The following is a 20,533-nucleotide window of genomic DNA, read 5'->3' on the forward strand; positions in this document are numbered from 1 at the left end:
AATACCTGAGAATTAATTACTCCTGTGATGCCTGGTGTAGAGACCTCTGAAACTCAGACTTCTAGACTCCTACACAATAAGCAGGCATCGATTCAGCAAACGGCCAGTAGGTGCACTGTACTGAAAGTTGTTCTTTATGTACCATTAAAATCCTTGTCCATTTCTCTGTTTCAAAAGATGAACATTAGAGAGTAGGATGGAAGACTGACATTGAGCTAGGGCCGAATGCCTGAACCTGTTTTGAATACTAACATGCCATATGTTGAAGAACTGGTTCACACTAAAATTCATCTAAGTATATGCAGAGAGCTTACCTTACTCACTGAATCATTACAAAACTGATCTTGGCACAATGTTGTGCATGACTTCAAGGTTTTTCAACTAGATTCCTTCCTTTGTCAACTCCTGCAGGGCAAATGATGGCTAAGACTGCAGTCTCAACAGCAAACACTAGTTATACTGATGACATCTCAGAATACTGGAAGCCAATACCACCTGCCAATGTCTCTCTCTATAATTTCACCTTTGGATTTGCCTTTGGCCAAAGGGCTACTGACTATGCCCTGAATGGTGTTCTGATTGTTGTTCTCATCATTGTCATGCTATCACTGGGTTGTACCATGGAGATATCCAAGATCAAGGCTAATTTCTGGAAACCCAAAGGGGTAGCTATTGCTGTGGTAGCCCAGTATGGAATCATGCCCTTGACAGCATTTGCCCTGGGTAAGTTTTTCCAGTTGGATCCTGTTGAGGCACTGGCTGTGCTCATCTGTGGCTGCTGCCCAGGTGGAAATCTCTCCAACATCTTCAGTCTGGCATCAAAAGGAGACATGAACCTCAGGTAAGCAGTGCATATGTTAGTGATATTAAATATGTTAAAGTGACATTGAACAGGCTGGGATTCATAGGCTGGGATGCAAAATCTGTCAGTATGACCAAGGCCTTGTGTGCATCCCACATTGGGGTTTTTTTAGGGTTATCGTCTCCTGGAAAACACAAACCTGGTAAGCAGTAGGGCTTGGCTTAGGGCCCACACACTCTGTAGTTGCTGAAAAGTTGAACTAGGAGGGAAGGGAATGGGAAAGACCAGACCAGTAGCAGGAAGCGTTGTAAACCCCGTCCACCATCCCCAAGCATTACTTTCATCATCAGAATGACTCTGATAACTTCAGGTGACCCTGACAGGGACTCTCCATTGTAACTGGAAGTGATCAGAGTAATTTCATAATGAAAGTAACAATAAGGTAATTGTAAAAAATCTGGCTTTTCTTCTATGCTCTCCAAACACTGAGGTGTAGAAATTGGCTAGAAGGAAGAAAAACCAGTCATGTCTGTGAAAAATGGAGCAGTTGGCATTGGCAAGCTTAAATGATCAATGTGACACATTACAAATTGTTGTAGAAACTCTCCTCAATTTCAACTTTTGTTATATAATAATGGGGTGGGAGTGGCTGCTTGAGAACGCTTAGGTCAAGCTATAATCACGCCTCCGCTCAGTGTAGTTTAACTGCAAAAAGCAGCTGCAGGGAATTAACTCTTCTCCCTGCACTATTCTCCCCCCAGCTGAAAATTCTCCCCCACTTTAAGCCCCAGTAGTGAAAAAAGACCACCACAAAATGGTACCAGTCTTCTTCTACTGCTATAGCTTAAGCAACCCAAAAGAAGGCATTTTTGACCGGGAAAACATTGTGGCGAGAGTTGAAGTAACCCCTCACTGAACCATGACCATGATCCAAATGGGGGGAGGGTCTGTGGCTTCTTTTTGCAGCTAAATTATACTTTGAGGAAGCCATCCTGAATTCCCAAAGTTGCTTTAACTAAAAATGGTTTCTTGTCTGACTAAAAGGATATCTTCATGCTTAAGGATGAAGTAAGGATTCTAATACAAACTGTTCATTGGTAGTATGGAAAACAGAGGTAGCAGTAAGAGAAGGCTCATAGCTCAGTGGAAGGGCCTGTGCTTTGCATTTGGAAAGGTCTGGGTTCAGTCCCTAATACCTTCTCATAATCAGATCTCAGGGAACAGAGCTAAGAAAACCCTCTGGCTGAGACCTTGGGGAACTGCTATAATTTTGAATAGCTGCATTGAGCTCAATGGACCAGTGATAAGGCAAGTTTAGATATTACTTTCCAGATTAATTCAGCCAGAATACAAGGATATGATTTGGGGGGCTCTAGTCTTGATGGAAACTAGCATGCACTTCCATGGGGTTTTTTTATATGCTCTCCTGCACCTGGTTAGGTTACTAATACTAAGAGGTAGTCACTGGTAATGAGAAGTCAATAATCATGTAATGTAAAATCAAGAGAACTGGAGACATTTAGGAACAGAAGGCTGTTTGTGTGCTTAGCCCTTCACATCCCAGCATGAGTATCTACGTCATCCATTGTGTGCTTTTTTCCTCAGGGTGAATCACAACATTTCATCATCTTAGTCACCCTCACAAGCAACTTTGGAGAGCAGGAATATGTTATTTCTATTTAAAAGTGAACTTGGCAGCAAGCTTATGATTTGCTTATTGCCACAAAAGTCAAGGAAGATATGAAGTCAAGTATTCCATGTCTAGCAGGCTTGGAGGAGTCCTGGGCAAGTGTCCATCAATAGGCTCCATTATTTATCAAGAGGAGGAGGACATATAGGAAAGTTAGGGATGAGAACAAGTAACAGTTATTCATAGGAGCACATATACCTGTAGTAATATAAGGCATAAAAGGTAACTAAACAAATACTATTAAAATGCACTGATCGATGCAAGTTAATCCTGAATAAATCCACAAGTATGCCTCTGGACTTTGCAGCGAACCTTGCCCCCTAATGTCTAATTCTCTTTCCACCCATGAAACTGAAAATGAGTGAATAAGTAGTGAAGGAAGTCCCTGAATGGAATTTTCTGCACAGGTTATGGTGCAAAGGAAAAAAAGAAAGCCTATTTAATACTTGGGGTGGGGAGAGTCATGTGATGCTTTTGTCTAACAGTTTTTACCCAGCTTCTTCTAACCCCCTCTGTGGGAGCATTGGCAGCTGCCCAACATCACCAGCTGCTGTGGTCAGTAGGGTTACCAGCCTCCAGGTAGTAGCTGGAGATCCCCTGGAATTACAACTGGTCTCCAGGCCACAGAGATCAGTTCACGTGGAGAAAATGGCTACTTTGGGGGGGGGGGGTGGACTCTATGGAAGTATGCCATGCCAAGGTCCTTTCCCTCCCCAAACCCCTCTTTCTCCAGGTTTCACCCCCTAGATCTCCAGGAATTTCCCTACTTGGAGCTGGCAACCCTAGTGGTCAGCCATAGATCTAGGTTCATACTGGCCCTCAACAGTCCCTTGTATGAAGACAATCTGAGCAGCAGGAGAGGAAAAACAGCTAGACAGTATCTTTCTGAGAGCAGTTTCTGAACTGTAAGGAGCGAGGTAGCACGTAAGAAGGAGATGGGTCGGTTGCTAACCCAGCTCGCTGATTTGTGCCGGCTGCCCCATCACCTGAACTCACCTGACCGCTAGCCTTGGTGGGGGAGAGGACAGTGGTGGCAGCATCTCCACTCCACCCTTGGGAGCACAAAATGAGGGCTGCTCAAAATGCATTGGCTACTGAGGGACGGTGGCACTTTTTCCAGTTTAATGTGTTAAAAAACAACAAATTTCTGTGTTTGCATGCCTGACTGACATTGTCATTAGCCCCTCCCTCAACACCCTGTCACACATGTCCACTCACACATCCCCACGTCCAGCCTCCCTGCCCCCTTCTTCCCCTCAATGTGGGGTGGGAATTGAACTGTGGCCCATTAATGTCTGCAGGGTGGGGGAGAGAGGCACTGAGGACTTTCAGTCTCTGATAGGCTGAGCTGCTGGCATCTGTTAAACCAGGAAGATGGTCACTGCAGGTGGAAAGCTGCTGCCAGGGGGCGGGGGATGTGTTTGCAGAAGCAGGGATGGACTTGGCATGGGGAGGGTCGGTCAGTTCACTCGCGGGGGGGGGCATCTCCCTAGTAGTGGGACATGGCTGACAAGGTCTGGCCTCCGTTCTCGCTTTGTAGAGATGCAGTGATGTGTTCAAGTTGCGCAGCAGCAAGTCTGAGCGCGCTTTTCATTCCCCTCGTTTCCAAACGGCCTCCCTGCCTCTCACGTGGTTCCCAGTGGGCATTCCTGTCACTCATTGACGGCCCTGCCTCCCCCTCCCCCCTGCTTCTTCAGAACCTGGGGACTACTTAGGGTTGCCAGTCTCTAGGTGGTAGCTGGAGATCTCCCAGAATTACAACTGATCTCCAGGCAACAGAGATAAGCTCCCTACTATCTGGCCCTAATTTTCAGGGAGGGGGAACCTTTTTCTTTTAGTGGTGGGAGCGGCAGCGGGTATTTGCAGGTGCACCAAGCTGCAGCCACCAGTCTGGCCCTCCCCATTGGCTGCGCCACAGGTTGCCCCTTGCCTGAATGTCAGGGGAGGGTGTGGCCATTGTCTGGTGTGAGCAGGGTTGTCAGGGGAACGGTGGGCGGGACCTCCCAGAAGCCACTGCATCTTGCCTTGCCACCCTCGGGTGGCAAGGCAAAATGGCAGCCATTTTGTAGTGGTGACCACTAGTCTTTCTCAAAATTCCAAAAGTGCACACAAATTAGCGACCTGCAGTATCACACATACAATGATTATTTTCATACCGATCGATTAAGCTTCTTGCACTGGCCATTGTTGTAGTCCATTCATAGGAGCAAGCCCAGCCATCATTTTGAATGTATATATTCTGGAGTCTGAAAACAACCAAACCTTGACCAATTGCCAGTGTTTAATTCTAGTCCCAGCAGATTCCAATACATTAAAAGGTCAACAATAGGAGCAAGGTTCAGGCTTTAAGAAAACTGCCTACAACTAATTTCTTCATTCTCCTGTTTCTGTCTCAGTATTGTGATGACAACATGCTCAACACTCTTGGCCCTTGGCCTGATGCCTCTTCTGCTGTATCTCTACTCTAAAGGCTTGTTCCATGGCAATCTGGAAAGCAAAGTGCCTTACAAAGGGATTATTATCTCCCTGGTCATGACACTTATCCCCTGTGCTCTGGGCATCTTCTTGAATGAAAAGAAGCCCCAGTGTGCTCGTCACCTTGTTAAGGTAAGTGGGAGTAGGAAGCATCACTATTTGGATCTCCTTTTTATCTAGGCCGCTTCCACATGTCTTTAATGGCTTGCCAACAGAACTCTGGTGGGTTATCTCACACATTACACACGTCATCGTTTCCCCTGTGCAAGCGAGTCATGACAATCCCAGATTTTAAGCGTTTTTTGTGAGACCTGTTTTGGTCCATCTTTATTTTTGATGTCAGTTTTTTAGTGGTGACCACTAGTCTTTCTCAAAATTCCAAAAGTGCACACAAATTAGCGACCTGCAGTATCACACATACAATGATTATCTACTGTATCAATGCATCTGGGGGCTTTTTTGTGCTTTTGAAGTTCCCTCCCATAAATCTCCAACCCCACCTCTCGCCATTACCCCTCCTTTAAACATCACACATGCTTCTGGCTCGCATGTGCAATTGTAAACCCCCCCCCCTTTTTAATGGTTTTGCACTATTATCATGGCTGTTTCCACAAGTCTTCTCCCCCTCCCGAAAAATAGCACAAAATTCACAGAATGACGGGCCTTCATGGTGTGGTTTCCTGACATGACTTTGCTTCGTGTCATGATGATGTCAGAAAATGCGCCACAAAGCAAAGTCATGATGGAAGATTGCGCCATGAAGGCACATTATTCCATAAGTTTTACGCTATTTTTCGGGCGGGGGAGACATGGAAATGGCCAATATCTATGTATGCAAAGGGAATCAATCTGCAGTGCTTGTTACACTGGATCACTTAGCAATCAGACTATCAGTCACAATGGGCCATAGCAGCACTCCCTCCCCCCACGGCATCAGTCAGGGAGGGATCGGGGAAAAGATCAGAGGCTCCCTCTTCCTCTGGCCCCTGGACTGCTGCTCACACAGCTCTCCCAAGGCCCTGAGGATGTGACAGGGAGCCCCGCCTCCGACTGCTGCGGGACCTTAGGGGGTGCTGTGCCTTTCCGTGTCTCTGGAAGCCCCGAGGAGGCAGCAGGGAGGCAAACTGTTTTGCCCCCAACTTGCTTCTTATCCCTGCATAATACACCTGCATGGGGATAAGGAGTGAGTGGTAGAGAACATGGTTTACCTTTTATATAGTAGGATATGGAATTGTGCGATTACACTACTCTACAGTTCACATATTTATGAAACCTTTTTGCATTTCAAACTTTGAGCAGGAAATCAACAGAGAACAGTATACTGCGCATGCCATTTCGACAGAAGCTGAAAGACAGGGCAATGGTATAGCGCAATCCTACATGCGCTCAAAGAAAAAGAAAGTTGGGTGGGAATGCACCAACGTCATTTGTGATGAGGCGCAGATAAAGAACGTGTTTCCTGTTTTGGGACCTTTTTTGCCCCACAGCAAATACTCACAAAACACATATGAGGGTGATGCATGTGGAAGGTGAGTTCTTGAAGCAGATTGGGAAGATGCCACTTTGGGACAGGGAAACCCCCCCCCCCAAATTGGAACATGTGGAAGTGGCCCTAATGTCACCCCAATACTGCAGGGAAATTCCTTGACATTGGGTTGGATCCTACCATACTGCTTAGCTAAGTGCAAAACCTTCCTCCGGTGCAGCATTACTGGGTTACTTTCTGTATCAAACAAATTAGACAGTTTTTCATTTTTCTACTGCTTCATGTCATACGGCAAATTTAAAGATATAAAGTTAGGACTCGTCTCATGATTTCGAGTATCGTTTTATGAAATTTGAATTGTCCTAACATTATGCCTTTATTCTGCACTGAACGGTTTTATGATATTGCAGCATTCTGTGTATTTAAAGTATCTATTATTAAATTCATTAATGCATACCATGGCATGTATTCAAACTTAGGCTGCACGATCCGAGTTCAGCAATACCTTAAAGACCAACAAGGTTTGAGTGCTAATAGTCTTTAAGGTGCTACTGGACTTGAATCTTGCTGTTCTACTGCAAAACAACATGGCTACCCACTTGAAACAACCTTAGGCTGGAGGAAGTTCCTCCGGCCTAAGGAGTCTTCTTCCAACTTAACTGGTAATTCCACCTCTAACTTAAATTGAAGGAAGTTTCCCTAGACTGAAAGAAGACATCAAACTCTGGCAGTGCCAGGGGTAAGATACATATCCATAATTCCAAATAAAGTGTAACTATTGGTCAGTGACAAGCAGTAGTGGATGCAGAACTTCACTGCATTTCCTTCATACAAGAAGTCCTTTCTCGCCCCAGGAAATTTGATTCCTGTGAGCAAAGCTACAGTTGCAAAAGACAGAAGACGAAGCAATTTCTCTCCTTCCCCCTTCTTAGTGCAATCCCAGCATGGGTCTCTTGTCCCCAAGAATCAGTTACAGTTATTAATAAAAAAGTCAATGAAAGCACTCTTGATCTGTCATTTTCCTTTTGAATATCTGGTCTGTGTATGGCATGTCAGAAGAGTTCCAGGTTATTAATAGCAAATTTCATTCACACCTTGTGCTGTCACAGTTAAGAGTGCCAGAGTAGGACTGGGGAAATGTAGATTCAACCACATTCAGCTGTGACGCTCCCTACATGATCTTGGGCCAGTCAAGCTCTTGTTCTGGGGTTGTAGTACATACAATTGTATAGAATTAATAGCTGCCTCAGAATATGTTGGCTAATGCTAAGTGGAACTGTGCTGTTTTTCTTCTTGTATTTTCAGGCAGGTGTGATTGTTCTGCTTCTGTCATCTGTCCCAATAATTGTTCTTTCAGTGATCAATGTTGGAAGCAGCATATTGATCATCTTCTCTCCACGCCTACTGGGAACATCTGCTTTAATGCCATTTATTGGCTTCTCCTTGGGCTACATCCTGTCTGCATTCTTCAACCTCAATGATCAGTATGTCCTTCTAACCAATCTCAATTTATTTTACCTTGGAGATTTAAAAGCAGGAACCAATTCCAATAGTATCTATAGAGGTAGTTTCTGCTGGGTATGTGCTCTGAGTTAGCTTATTCACAGCTGGGACATTTTTAACTTGCCCTTTTCCAGTGAAGGACCCAAGGTAAGTAACAAAGATATCTTTAAAAAAAATTTTTTAGTAACTTGTATCTAAAACTTATGTCCATTTAAAGCAAATAAATCCATCTAAAATCATATAAAACTATTCATTTTAGGCCCTTTTAAACAATTCTGCCATACAAACCAGAAGAGTGGATGTCATCCTGCCTAATTCAGGAATGCCTTTCCATGATATAGGAGCCACAACTGAAAAGCTTGAGACTGGGCATTGGCTGTCTTAATCAGTCTGCTCAAGATATTAAAGATAAAAATTAATCCAGTGAACCAAGTTGCCAAACAGGTTTATATTGGAAGATATGTATTTCAAATACATAGGTCATGAAGGTCTTTAAAGATAAGAACCAGAATCTTGAAGAGAACTCAAATGAGTAGCAAACTCCATATTCTCAACAGTTATGTGAAAAGGGAGTTGGTCCCAATAAGTTGAATGGCCACATTTTGTACTAGCCAGAGTACACACAGTATATGGAATAGCTCAGCTTCAAGGTCACTATAGCATGAATCAGCGTGATGAGATTGGCCAGGTCTAAATAAGAGACTAACCTCTGTGCTTAATAAAGCTCACAGAAAACACTTTATTGCTACTACACTTTTCCAAACAGAAGTGTGCGTCCAACAAAGCACATGGCTCTTAACTGATGTAGACAAGGATTAACTGATGCCATCCAAGATGGACAAACCATATCCTTACCAGCTAGCATCACCACCACCACCTGCTTGCTATGATAATAAAGAACCAGAAAGCTCCGAAGAATGGCTGTAGATAAATGTAAGGAAGTTAGCAAAACATCTTGGCACCCAACCAAACTGAGTTTGATAGTGCTGGTCAATCCATTCTGGCACAACCTGAAATGTTGCTCCCATTTCACGGGGCATTTGGGGTTTCAATGGGGGGGGGGGAGGCAAAAAAAAATCACATTACAGGCAGAAATCCTCCTATCCGTGGAAATGCTCTAGTGAATCCAAGCCAGTATGTATACTGACACTACACATGCTTGCAATCAAGCAATACACAAATTTGGATTCACTGTGCATATCTTCTTTTGTTATTCAGGTGTTTGTACTGTGTTATTGTACTTAAGACACTGATGCTGAGTTGGTTACTTCCAATCAGTCTGTGGTATCCAATCAGATAAAATAAGTGCATTGTCTCATAATATTTATTAATAATGCGGGAAATCTGATATGTTGTTATTGATGGGGAATACAGGATTCACAGAGATGATACAGTCATTCCAAATTAATGAAGGTTTTACCTGAAGGCTAGTTTTGGTACTGAAACTAAATTGGTGCTCTGATGACCTATGCTATGAGGTAGTTAGAGGAGTATGACCCATTCCTTCTTCTGGACCTCTCAGGTATTTTCAGAATCGTTAGTCATGGTATCCCTCTGACCTATCTAGCTTATTTGGAAATCCAAAGCACCATTTGATAAAAACCATTCTCTGATCTAAATAGCTCAAGTGAGCCTGATCTCATCAGATCTCAAAAGCTAAGCAGGGTCAGCCTTGATTAGTAATTGGATGGGAGACCTCCATAAAGACCAGGATTGCACAGGCAGGTAATGGCAAACCACCTTTGTTAGTCTTTTGCCATGAAAACCTTGCTGTGTGTGTGAGAGAGAGTGAGAGCATAAGTCAGCTATGACTTGAGGGCATTCTCCACTAGCACTTACCAGTCAGGTCCTAATGTTGGGTGGCTGCTGCTCTTCCACGTGGATTTCTTCTATGAGTTCACTCTTGTTGTCTTGTTCAGTCTTATCATCCTTGCTTTTTAATACCTATTGATTCTATATGAAACTGGGAGAGGCCTTCTGGAATAAGGTTTCAGAGTAAGTTCATGACTGCTCAGTTTTTCCTTTTTCAGTAGAAATTTGTTGCTGGATGTCCTGATATCCATGAGGGTGAATAAGGAAAGCTCGATCTAGTCAGGACACTCTTTAATGGTGGGCAGAGGTGGCAGTTCTGCCACAGCTGCATTTCCCTCGAAAGACCAGGTGTGCAGCTTGGGGGGCTTCTGAGACTACCATTGCTCCTAGAACTCCAGGCAGCAACCACAAATGTTTTGACAGAGAAAGCAGGGTTAATGCCTATGAGATAAATGGGATTGAAGTAATGTGAAGGCCTCTATGATTTCTGAAGCCTTACAAAACACAGTATACAATACAATGGCAACACACAACGGGTCCAGATGTTAGTGTCTGAATTCCTCATTTGTCAGCAATGTTTTACTCAGGTTTTAATGATATTAATATTCAAGGTATATACTAGCCTTCAGGGCAACTTAACACCTATTCAGAGCGGTTTGCAAAGTATGTCATCATTATCCCCACAGCAATCACCCTGTGAGGTGTGTGGGGCTGAGAGAGCTCCAGAGAGCTGTGACTGACCCAGTCACCCAGCTGCCAAGTGGAGGAGTGGAGAATCAAGCCTGCTTCTCCAGAGTCCCGCTACTCAGCAACAGCATCCTTCCTCTGGTATCAACTTAAGGTCCAAGGCCTCTCTATAGCAAAGTGACAGACAACAGCACTGCTCCCATTCGCAAGTCTACCCCTTATTAAAATAGTGGCTTATGCATTTCATAGTTATGAAAAATCTGTTCCAGCATCTCTGAAAATCAGTCACAATATGCAAAAGTGGGGCACTAAGACTATACCTTTATGTAAAGTAAAACTGTATGCGACTGTTTCCTTAATAGGTGCAGGCGGACAATCTGCATGGAGACTGGCTGCCAAAATGTGCAGCTCTGTTCCACCATTCTCAAGATGGCCTTTGCCCCTGAAGTAATTGGACCCCTCTTCTTCTTTCCTCTTCTGTATATAATATTTCAGCTGGGAGAAGGACTCCTTCTAGTTGTGACCTTCAGATGTTATGGAAATATAAAGCAACGGAAGGGCAAGTACAACCTTGAGAAAACATTTTATCATCTTCTTGTAGATTTCAATGTATTTTATAAGCTGTTTTGTTTCTGAGATTTAATACTGTGAACTTCATTTTAGAATGTGGCTGCAACTGGGAGTGCAACAGAATTTACACTTAAGAGTTTCCAACTGTGCACAGCCTGAAAACTTCTCACAGCATGGAGACAAACATTGCCACACTAATACTTTTAGACTAAGTGGATTAAACCATAGATGTAGTGGCTGATATAAAAGTTGGCAATGCCAGTTCAGATACCTGGAATGCCAACCTTTTTTTATAAAATTAAACAGATTTCTGATTGTAGAGAAAATTTGGAAAACATGCCAACAGCGTCTAAAAAGAGGTGTATTAGGAAAAGTAATGTCCACACCTCTCCTCACTCCGTCTTTCTTCCACTGTTGCCAATTAGCCTACCCAACACATCTCGTCACACTACTTCCTGGTAGATCCAATATGAAAACAGTTCAAATACTGAACATCCACACTGATGTGGAAATATTCCAAGCAACTTTGCCACATATTTCCAGCAGCTTCTACGTGGCCACTATTAAAACCTTTTTTTATTTTGGAATCTACACTCTACATGGAGAATTTGCTCTAGTTTGGTATTCGAACTGGGACGGTTTTTAAATCCTCCGCATAACATCAAGTATCCAAATTTTCTCCTGCTTTGCTCAGGTTCTTTCCAATCCTGGTTTGGCCTCATCCTTTGGAAAAGATTTGTGGGCAGGAACATACAAATTTTTTGCAGATCTCACCTACATCTGCACCATTTGCCTTGCCATCCCCCCACCTACACTCCCACCGTTTTTTTCCAGGCTTAAAAAAAAAATCAACATATTATACCTTAGTCTACAGCAGTATTCCAATTACTGATTTTAAGCTATAGCAGTATGTCAGTTAGCAAATTAAGTGCTCTCATCTCTTTGAAGGGGCCATGGAGATGTTACTAGACTGTAGGGAAAATGTTTCTTTCTAATTAAGTGCCTACCAGAAATCTTTTCCGGTACAAAAGAAAGAGAGCCCATAGTATGGAGTATATGGAGTGCTTTCCTCTGGTTCTAGGAGCTTCTTATTCAAGTCCAGCACCTTTCAATGAACTGAACAAGCATCAGAGAAAAGCAAATGGCAGAGGATCACCTGTGCAATAAAGAGGCATGCAATAAAAGGCTTAGAATTCAAGCCATCTTGTATCAGGGAGAGAAGGCTTGAAAATAGGATTGACATGTGTGCTCCCCCCCCCTTTTGCATTATACTCTTTAAATTCACAGCTACACGAGTTCACCTCTCTGAGAATTTGAATGGAAAATGTAGTATTCTGCTAGACTTCTGAGGTTCATTCCCAGCAGCCTCACATGATGGGAAAAGAAAAATGCCCCAAATGCTTATCCCAACCCTTGCAAGTCCTTAGATCCCACCTTATCTTTAAGGAGTTTCTTAAATTAGTCTGGGTTCCAAGAGCATTCCCTTTCAGCAATAGGGGAAAAGACCACAATCCTATCTGGCTCCCATTTTCTTTCGTTTCAGATTCAGCATCAATCAACTACGCCATGAAATGCTGAAGTGGAAATCAAACAGGCACCAGAAATCGTATTAAAGGAAGGGAAAGCTGGAGAATTTGAACATTCTTAGGTTACCCATCTGAGATTTGCCAAACTCTAGCACCTATGCATAAAATGTATGCCACGTAGATGGCAGCAAGGTGAAGGGCTATTGCTGATTGCTGCCAATATTATAGGACTCCACTTTGTTCAGTCTTTGGCCATCAACTTTCCAATTTTGTTTCAGAAGACTGTCATGCACCACGGTAACCGTTTAATAATCCTTAAAATTACAAGACCGTTTTAAATATTCTTACTAAAAGCCAAGAAAACTGCTCTTCCAAATGGCATTTTGTTCCTTCAGTATACCAGTCTTGCACTATTTTGTACTATGGGTGTACTGCCCTTAACTGGCGGCAACTGTAATTCAACCCACCATTTTGGCTCAAATGTTTTCATCAATACCAAAAACCTACGTAATAAAACCAGCAACATACTTCAATGGTGAACAGCATCCTGTTTCTATGGTACATGCTACCTTTTCCAGAGAGTATTTCATCCCCTGCCCCCAAAGGAATCCAAGCATAACTGCATGCACCTCTTGAAGACTTCCATTACTGAGCAAGACTGATAGACTGCAAATGCCAATTGTACAATTTAGAACAGTGCGGGTGGGACATTAGAGGCAGCAGTTTCCCTTGGCCTGGCCTAGAAAAAGCAGCTATCAGAATATCGAAGGCCAGAAACAATTTCACTCACCTGCAGAACTTCCACAACTACCAAGATCTCATGTTGTATCCTCATTGTCATCAGTAGATTCTACTCTACCGGGGGGGGGGGGGAAGCATTCGAGAGAGCAGGGCTGTTTTGTGACGGGAGCATTTACCCCCAATCTTACAAAGGAAACAGCAACAGCTGTGGCTCATTAGAACGGAACACGACATACACACCAGCGTCTTCTTATACCATCACTTTTAGTAATCCCACTTAGAAGTGTTTCTATCATCTTTGGAAATCTGAGTGTAAACTTGCATATAAAAGACTAAGTATTTGCATGAATGCGTGAACAGGATTTTTTCCCCTACAAGGCCCTTCTGCCTTTATCCACTTAAGTGGCTACACAGCGAGTAGAAATTCAACCCGTCTTCCCACTGCCGTACCCAATTAGGAAAACTACCCGTTTAAAAAAAAAAAAAAACCGAGTGCCAGCTTCACCTTTGCCACAAAAGCTCATACTGAAATAAGTATTTCAGGTAGACAGCAGCCACATTAGTCTGCAGTACAAAAGCAGGACTGGAACGCAGCAACACCCAAGATCAAAAAGTTTCAGGGTATAAGCTCTCTCTCTGAGTTTATACCTTGAAAATCATGTTGGCCTCTTAAGATGCCACTGGACTCAAATCTTGTGAAAAGTGTTCATCTTTAAGATAGTGGATTTTTGTATGTTGTTACAACAGACTAGTTACCCTGCCATACAATTATTAAAGAGGCACAAGACTGAGAAACTACAGCAGCCTTAGGATAACATAAAAGAATTTTCTCTTCCCTCTTCAGTTTTTAAGACACCTCATGACTGCTGCTGTATTAGAATTAAGAGCACAAGTGAGCAAGGACATTTTTTCTATTAAGAGCAAAGGACAGTGAAGGCTTACCATTTACTCCTCCTAATAGCCAATGACTGCTCCTACCCCCAAGAGAGGCTCAACAGATCAAGCAGACTGAACATGTGCGGAGAACATCATTCCACTTTCTCTGGAGCTGAACCACACTTTCCCCCCTTTTTAGCACTTCAAACAAGCAAAACTGTACACCTCATTTACTACAGGGTCCATGAGTACAAGCCTAAGGGGACAAGTTTTGAACCAAAGAAACTAAAAAAATTACTGCTTAAGCAGTGTTTTACAGCACATGATGCTCATCTAAAGGCGAGTGCTGGAACTCAGTGTGCTTTAGAACTTGTTCTACCCTACAATACTGGGAAGATCAGATTAAGCCATTTAGTATTTGCCTCTTCTATTTTTTGTGTTCTTTCAAAAGTTGGGATTTTGTGTTCCTGCCAGGAACTGTCACGTATTCCAGTACTCTACAAGGTTTCCAATAGTTCATAAAATTGTCATTCTTTACACTAACAGAATTTGGGAGGCACCTAAGGATGAACACAGCTAGCTCTACCTCTTACCCAAAATGTCTGCCGTTTAACCAGCACAATAGTTTTACGCTGGTAATGTATACATAAACTGCATCACATAGAACCCTTAATTATGCATTCAACACATATCAGAAAATACTGAGAAGTGTATGCTGTTCAGTGAAGTGCTGGCTAACAGGCACATGTGTAATACTGTGAAGCTTTTCATACTCCCCAACATCATTATTTTAAAGATACCTGAGCTATATCTGGTATCAGGGCACTCTTCCATAAACTCCTATCCACCAGAACAAAAACTTACTATTGTATGCCAGTGTTTCTCTATGGCTACTTCTCTGGACTTGTTAAGACTGTTGCCCTCCATAACTGCTTAGGAAGCATCAGCTGCACCTAACAAAAGCTAACTCAGTAGCAAGTAAGATGATAAAAGGAAGTTAGATTGTGTCATCTTCCTACTGGAGAGGTTTGGAGAAGGTGTCCACAAGGGATAACCCCTTGTTATATTGTACTGTACAAAGCAAAAGGTTGTAATATTATAAGGAACAACTGCACAAGCTAAGTTTCTTGGCATAAGGGCTATAGGGCAATTACTTAAGGTGGTTTACCTTACTTACTCCCACCGACCAGCAGCTTACTTTGCTTTCACTTATCTATATAACCATGATCAGAAGCACATACTGTCTGTGTATCCAACTGGAATTTTGGCTTCATAGGTAGTTTGGGAATACGCAATCTTTTATCTTTTCCCAAACACCAATACATCTTAACCATTAAAAGCTACTAACCTGGATAAAGAGGCATGAAAAGGATACAGAATGCACGTAATGTTTTTGAATGAAGGACACACAACTTTTTGAATAAATTTATTACCAATACCAACCAAGATGATCGGAGATTTAGCCAAGGTAGCAGACAAAGTATGTAGGCACCAAAAATTTGAAATAAAGCTTTATTAACAGCTGGTGTAGAGCTCTGTAACCAATTCCAAACATTGAACACCCTGAAATGCCAATTACTAGAACACACCTAGAACTAAAAGTTCAGAAGTCAGGTTTTTTTAAAAATACAAAAAATTAGTTCTTTATATAAAGAGCTCTACCAATATACAGAAAGCTATACACTTCTGACTTAATGAAGTGAGCAGGAAAAAGATTATCAAAAAGACAATACAATTAGGTCAATAACTTCTGTGGTCCACATATACAAGGCTGTTAAATCCCACACCCTCCCCCATTCGTTCTCTGCTCCAGAAGTCACATACTTACCATAAGCGTTAGCAAGTATGATTTTAAAGAGTCCCCAATGTTAAGTTATAGTTCAATTGCCACTATCAACAGATCTTGACCGTGAGCGTGATCTCTGCCTATCCACAGAAGCTGGAGACTTTGATCTACTCGAAGAAGCACGTTTCTGGCTCTTTTCAGGGACAGGAGATCTACTAACTGAACGTGACTTGCTACGGCTACGGCTTCTGGATCTAGTGTAAGATTTACGGCTTCGGGAGCGAGACCGGCTGCGAGACCGTGAGGAACTCCTGCTACGAGAGCGAGACCTGCTCCTCGACCTACTAATAAAAAATGAAATTCCATCTCAGGCTCTACACAGTAGAAACGCAGGTCCTAATTACACCAAAAACAATAAAACAGCCCTTTGTTTTCAGTGCTAGCATGCTTACCTGTGTCTTTTGCTGCCTTCAATTAGTTTTATTTTCCTTCCATTGATTTCTTTGCCAGAAAGTTTTTCAATGGCATTCTTTAGATCACTATAAGAGGCAAACTCAACCACCCTAATTAAAAAAGGATATATACATCAGCTTAACAAAGGAATAAAAACAGATTCCTAAACTTTTTTAATAATCAAACCTACCCAATAGAATTTCAGAGCATATTAAGATATACCCCAAGAAACTTACCCTTCATTTAATTTAGGTCTGTGTGCATCTGCAAAGGTTACCTCCCCAGCTTGTCTCATGAAGTCTTTGAGATCCTAACACGAGATTAAATATATTATACAAAGAAACAGACAATATTTAAGTATAATACTTAAAATTACTACTGTAAGAAAAGATATTAATTAAAATGTGGCAGACACCACACTTGTAGATAATTCTATATTTGATAGAATACGTCAGGGCACGAAATAAATGAAAACAGCAAATTGCTTTAAGCAAAATGCTCAATTTTAACATTAAGTTACTTTTCTGTGCACTTTACTGAACTGAGTTTATTTGTATCAAAGCATTCTGAAGCAATGTTTTATGATTAAACAGTACATTTAAAAAAGCACCAATTATTTTGTGCCCCATATGCCATTAAAAATATAGTTTACTTTACCTTCATTCAAATTTCCCTAGGCTAGCCAAGCAGCAAACTGCATTAAGCGATCGAAGATACCGTCATGATACATGCCCGACTGGCTCTTCGCCAACCATTTGAAGAACACTACCCAGTCGGTGGAAGCCTTTAATCGCACAGCCCTCCCTATTAGCAGACTACTGGCGGATCCAGACATTCTCTACTCTTGAGCAGTTACACCAAGGACCACTTTACTGCGATCAGGATTCCAACGACCACCTAATGCGTATCTTTCAACTCTCTTGATCAGGATCTCTTATTTCGAAGCGTTACAGGAAGAACAGTTCTCAACTTAGGAATCAGATCTCGTTAACTCTCGGGGATCGCCGCAACCCAGCACTTTAAGGAAGTGCATCGATTACGTCTAGACCGGCAAACACAGATCTAGAGGTGGCCAACTGATACACTGGAGGAGCTGACTGGAAAAGTCAACCAGGCCCAACCAAGAGTGACCAAGACAGAACGATTAGGATAACCCACAGGCACTCCTCGTCATAAGGCCAACGACACAGATAGGCTGGCAAATAAAATGGATTTTTAAAGTGGTTAAAATGGATTTTGAAAACAAGGTAACATTACATTAAAATAGTATTATTAAATCTACTTTTGAAAATGTATTTAAACATTAAGTATTAATAATTCTGACAATGTTTTAACTTAAGATAAAAATTAGCTTTAGTAAAATATTGTATATATTACATACCCATTAAAAGAAGTCTAAGAGATATAACAAACCTGCCAACTAACTCTGGATGACAAATTTTCTACAATAAGCCGATTTTCTGTCCTTACAGGTGGAGCATTTCTGCGTGGGATAAAAAAAAAGGTTAATCCATTACTATGCCCACTGAGGAATGAATCAAAAAGAAGAGCAACTTCCCCTAAACAGGCCTTATTCAGACATCATAGCAAATGTGACTGCCTGTGATAGGCGTGAATGCAGCTCGTCTCACATTTGCACACCCCCTTCTGCACAGAGCATGATTGAAAGCTTCTTGATTTCAGAATCCTCAAGACATATTTTGCTGCAATATCCAGATCTGTATGTCTAGAGTTATTTTCGAACCCACAGGCCTCTAAACTTGAATTAAGGTATGGTTCTACATGCCAGTTTGGAGGCAAAAAGCAAACCATGAACTAACCAGACCCATGCATTGGGTCACACAAACTGGAATTTGAATCTAGGCATCCAAAACTAGGAAACTTTCAGCCATGGCCCCAACATGAGCACAAATTATATTTATGTCTCTCACAAATCTGAATGAAGCCACACTATTCCATCTAGAAAGAGGCACATACCGTCTATCATTCCTTGGCCGCCGGCTACTAAAACGGTCAGAGTATCGCCCTCTGCCTCTTCCACCTCTAGAACGGGCCCTTGCGTGTTCAATTGTAACTCTGGAGGAAGGGAAGTTATCAACTGTTTTAATTGCTCATACTTGTGTGAATAAGGGTCAGAAAAACATTTACTATATTTATAACAAAGATTCAAGTTACTTGGCTGTTAATGCTCCTTTATTGTCAATCTGCTTACATACTCTAAATACTTTGCTTTAGAATTATGTTTTGTCTCAAGATTTACCGTTCACTGCAGAGCTCTTTGCCATCCAACTCATACACTGCATCATCCGCATCTCTGGGATCTTCAAACTCCTGTGAAGCAGAAAAAATGCATGCGTTTATTCAACTATAATTTAAACACAACTTTCCACAAACAATAAAACATTGTTTTAATAGTATTTAAGAGCACCCATAGCACCAGAACTACAATCCTAGGCACACTTATCTCCAAGTAGCATTTAACCCACTGAGACTCCAGTAAAAGCTTTAGAAGAGAGTTTAAGAGCAATTTTCAGCTTGATCCTATACACATGAAAACAGAAGCGTGTGTTATGTTCTGTCATGTCACCTCCAACCTATGACAACCCTATGAATGAAAAACCTCCAATACATCCTATCATTAACAGACTTCCTCAGATCTAGCAAACAGAAGTGTCGATTTAAAAAAGCACTTGGCTGCAGCCATTCTACAAGGTAGTTCTACTTGCGAGCAAATCAGTGTAAGCACTTGCACACGGTCTCTGCTTCCCACCTGGGGCTGAAGATTAGTCAGGCATCTCCACTTACCACAAATCCAAAGCCTCTTTTCAGGTCAATGTCTCGGATCCGTCCATACCCCTTGAAAAACCTCTCCACATCCTTTTCTCTGGCTGCAGGATTCAACCTTCCAATGAACACACGGCAACCACTCATGGTGTCACTCACACTGGATAGCGCTGCAGAAGAAAGCAAGGAGTTAACAGAAGAAAGCCATAAATGGAGAGCCTCTCGATCCCTGCCAGTCGAGTAGAGAAGACAAGATGGCTACCGCAAAAATAGGTCAGCTTGACTGTGCCGCAGTCCATGCTCCGCCTTTCACTGCCGCAATCTGACATCAAGGCAGGCAGAGCACCAGGAAGCCCCACCCCAGCTCCTGCTGTTCCAATTGTGACCGAGAACGGAGCACCGCCCCTTGCCGAGCCAATCACAGAACGACACATCCGCTCCCTTTTGTGACAAAGCGCCTACAGCCAGACCGACACTTCTAGATGGACAGCGAGCTGCGCATGCTCGCTGACTTCCTCGCGCTTGGAAAATTACGCCGACGCCATCACTGTCACAAAATGGCGGGGGGCCGCGCCTATGGCTCCAGCTACAGGGACCAGATCATGCCTCTCTTGAGCACAAAACCCACTCCCAGCTACCGATCTCAAGGGCCTGAATCCTAGTTACCCCCTCCCACACACAAAACGTCTCACGTATACCCACTAATACGAGTTTTCTCGCCGGCACACCACCATCCCTGCCCCCGCCCCTCCAAAGTCCCTCTCGACTCAAAACTTTCCTGGTAAGCGGAGAAGTTTTTCACAAACCTGCACTATGACTCTCTAATAGTTTTGATCAAGCTGTCAGGCTGCACAGAAGTCTGTTTGTGTGCGGCGACCAGCTGCCCAAGCCTTCCCACGCGACGTCTGCCTCTCGACTAACCTCCCCAGTCTCTTAACTGCGCCACAAAATGGAACCCTAGTCCACGTGACGCTGTTAAAGCTCAACGATAGGCAGAGAGCCCTAGCGAAATCTCAGCCAGCCGTGGGGGAAGGGTGCTAGGCTCCGCCTGAGTCACGGGTGGACAGAACAAACGGTTCTGGGTTTGTATATGCGCGTGCGCAATCGGAGGCCTCCCCTATGGCCGTTGTTTCCTATCAAGGTGGAAAGGAGTTGTAAAGAAAGTGGCGCCCCGGCCCTTGGGAGGACTCAGTAGTCGCCTCTGTGTTAAAAAGGGTTTACTATCGTAAAGGATAACGCTGTAATTCTTGTCGAATACGTGACCGTACATTCGCTTAGCTTCACGCTGACTGACTGTCGTGTAAGCAGCGTTAGGTCAAGCCGCCCTCAAGTCCAATGATGT

The 20,533-nt window shown here is 42.8% G+C and overlaps 2 protein-coding genes across 3 annotated transcripts; one reads left to right on the top strand and one right to left on the bottom strand.

The window, feature by feature from the left end:
• The first annotated feature begins 419 nt into the window (after positions 1–419).
• SLC10A1 (solute carrier family 10 member 1) lies at positions 420–12,638 on the top strand. The gene is made up of 5 exons (XM_054969948.1): positions 420–841; positions 4,889–5,099; positions 7,759–7,937; positions 10,818–11,018; positions 12,569–12,638. Exons 1-5 carry the CDS (start codon positions 420–422, stop codon positions 12,636–12,638), a joined length of 1,083 nt encoding a protein of 360 aa, XP_054825923.1.
• A 3,025-nt stretch (positions 12,639–15,663) lies between these two features.
• On the bottom strand, positions 15,664–20,141 carry SRSF5 (serine and arginine rich splicing factor 5). Of its 2 annotated transcripts, XM_054971149.1 has the most exons (8): positions 19,998–20,141; positions 19,213–19,361; positions 18,668–18,738; positions 18,385–18,483; positions 17,821–17,890; positions 16,644–16,717; positions 16,407–16,517; positions 15,664–16,298 (listed from the first exon to the last, which is right to left on the bottom strand). In XM_054971149.1, the coding sequence occupies exons 2-8, from the start codon at positions 19,336–19,338 to the stop codon at positions 16,049–16,051; spliced, it is 801 nt and encodes a 266-aa protein (XP_054827124.1). In that variant the 5' UTR covers positions 19,339–19,361; positions 19,998–20,141; the 3' UTR covers positions 15,664–16,048. The 2 variants fall into 2 exon arrangements, with proteins under 2 accessions (XP_054827124.1, XP_054827125.1); XM_054971150.1 differs by lacking the exons at positions 15,664–16,298; positions 16,407–16,517 and having other exon boundaries at positions 16,703–17,602.
• Positions 20,142–20,533: the final 392 nt, after the last annotated feature.

This window comes from Eublepharis macularius, chromosome 2 (genome assembly GCF_028583425.1).
Source record: "Eublepharis macularius isolate TG4126 chromosome 2, MPM_Emac_v1.0, whole genome shotgun sequence".
Taxonomy (NCBI): Eukaryota; Metazoa; Chordata; class Lepidosauria; order Squamata; family Eublepharidae; genus Eublepharis; species Eublepharis macularius.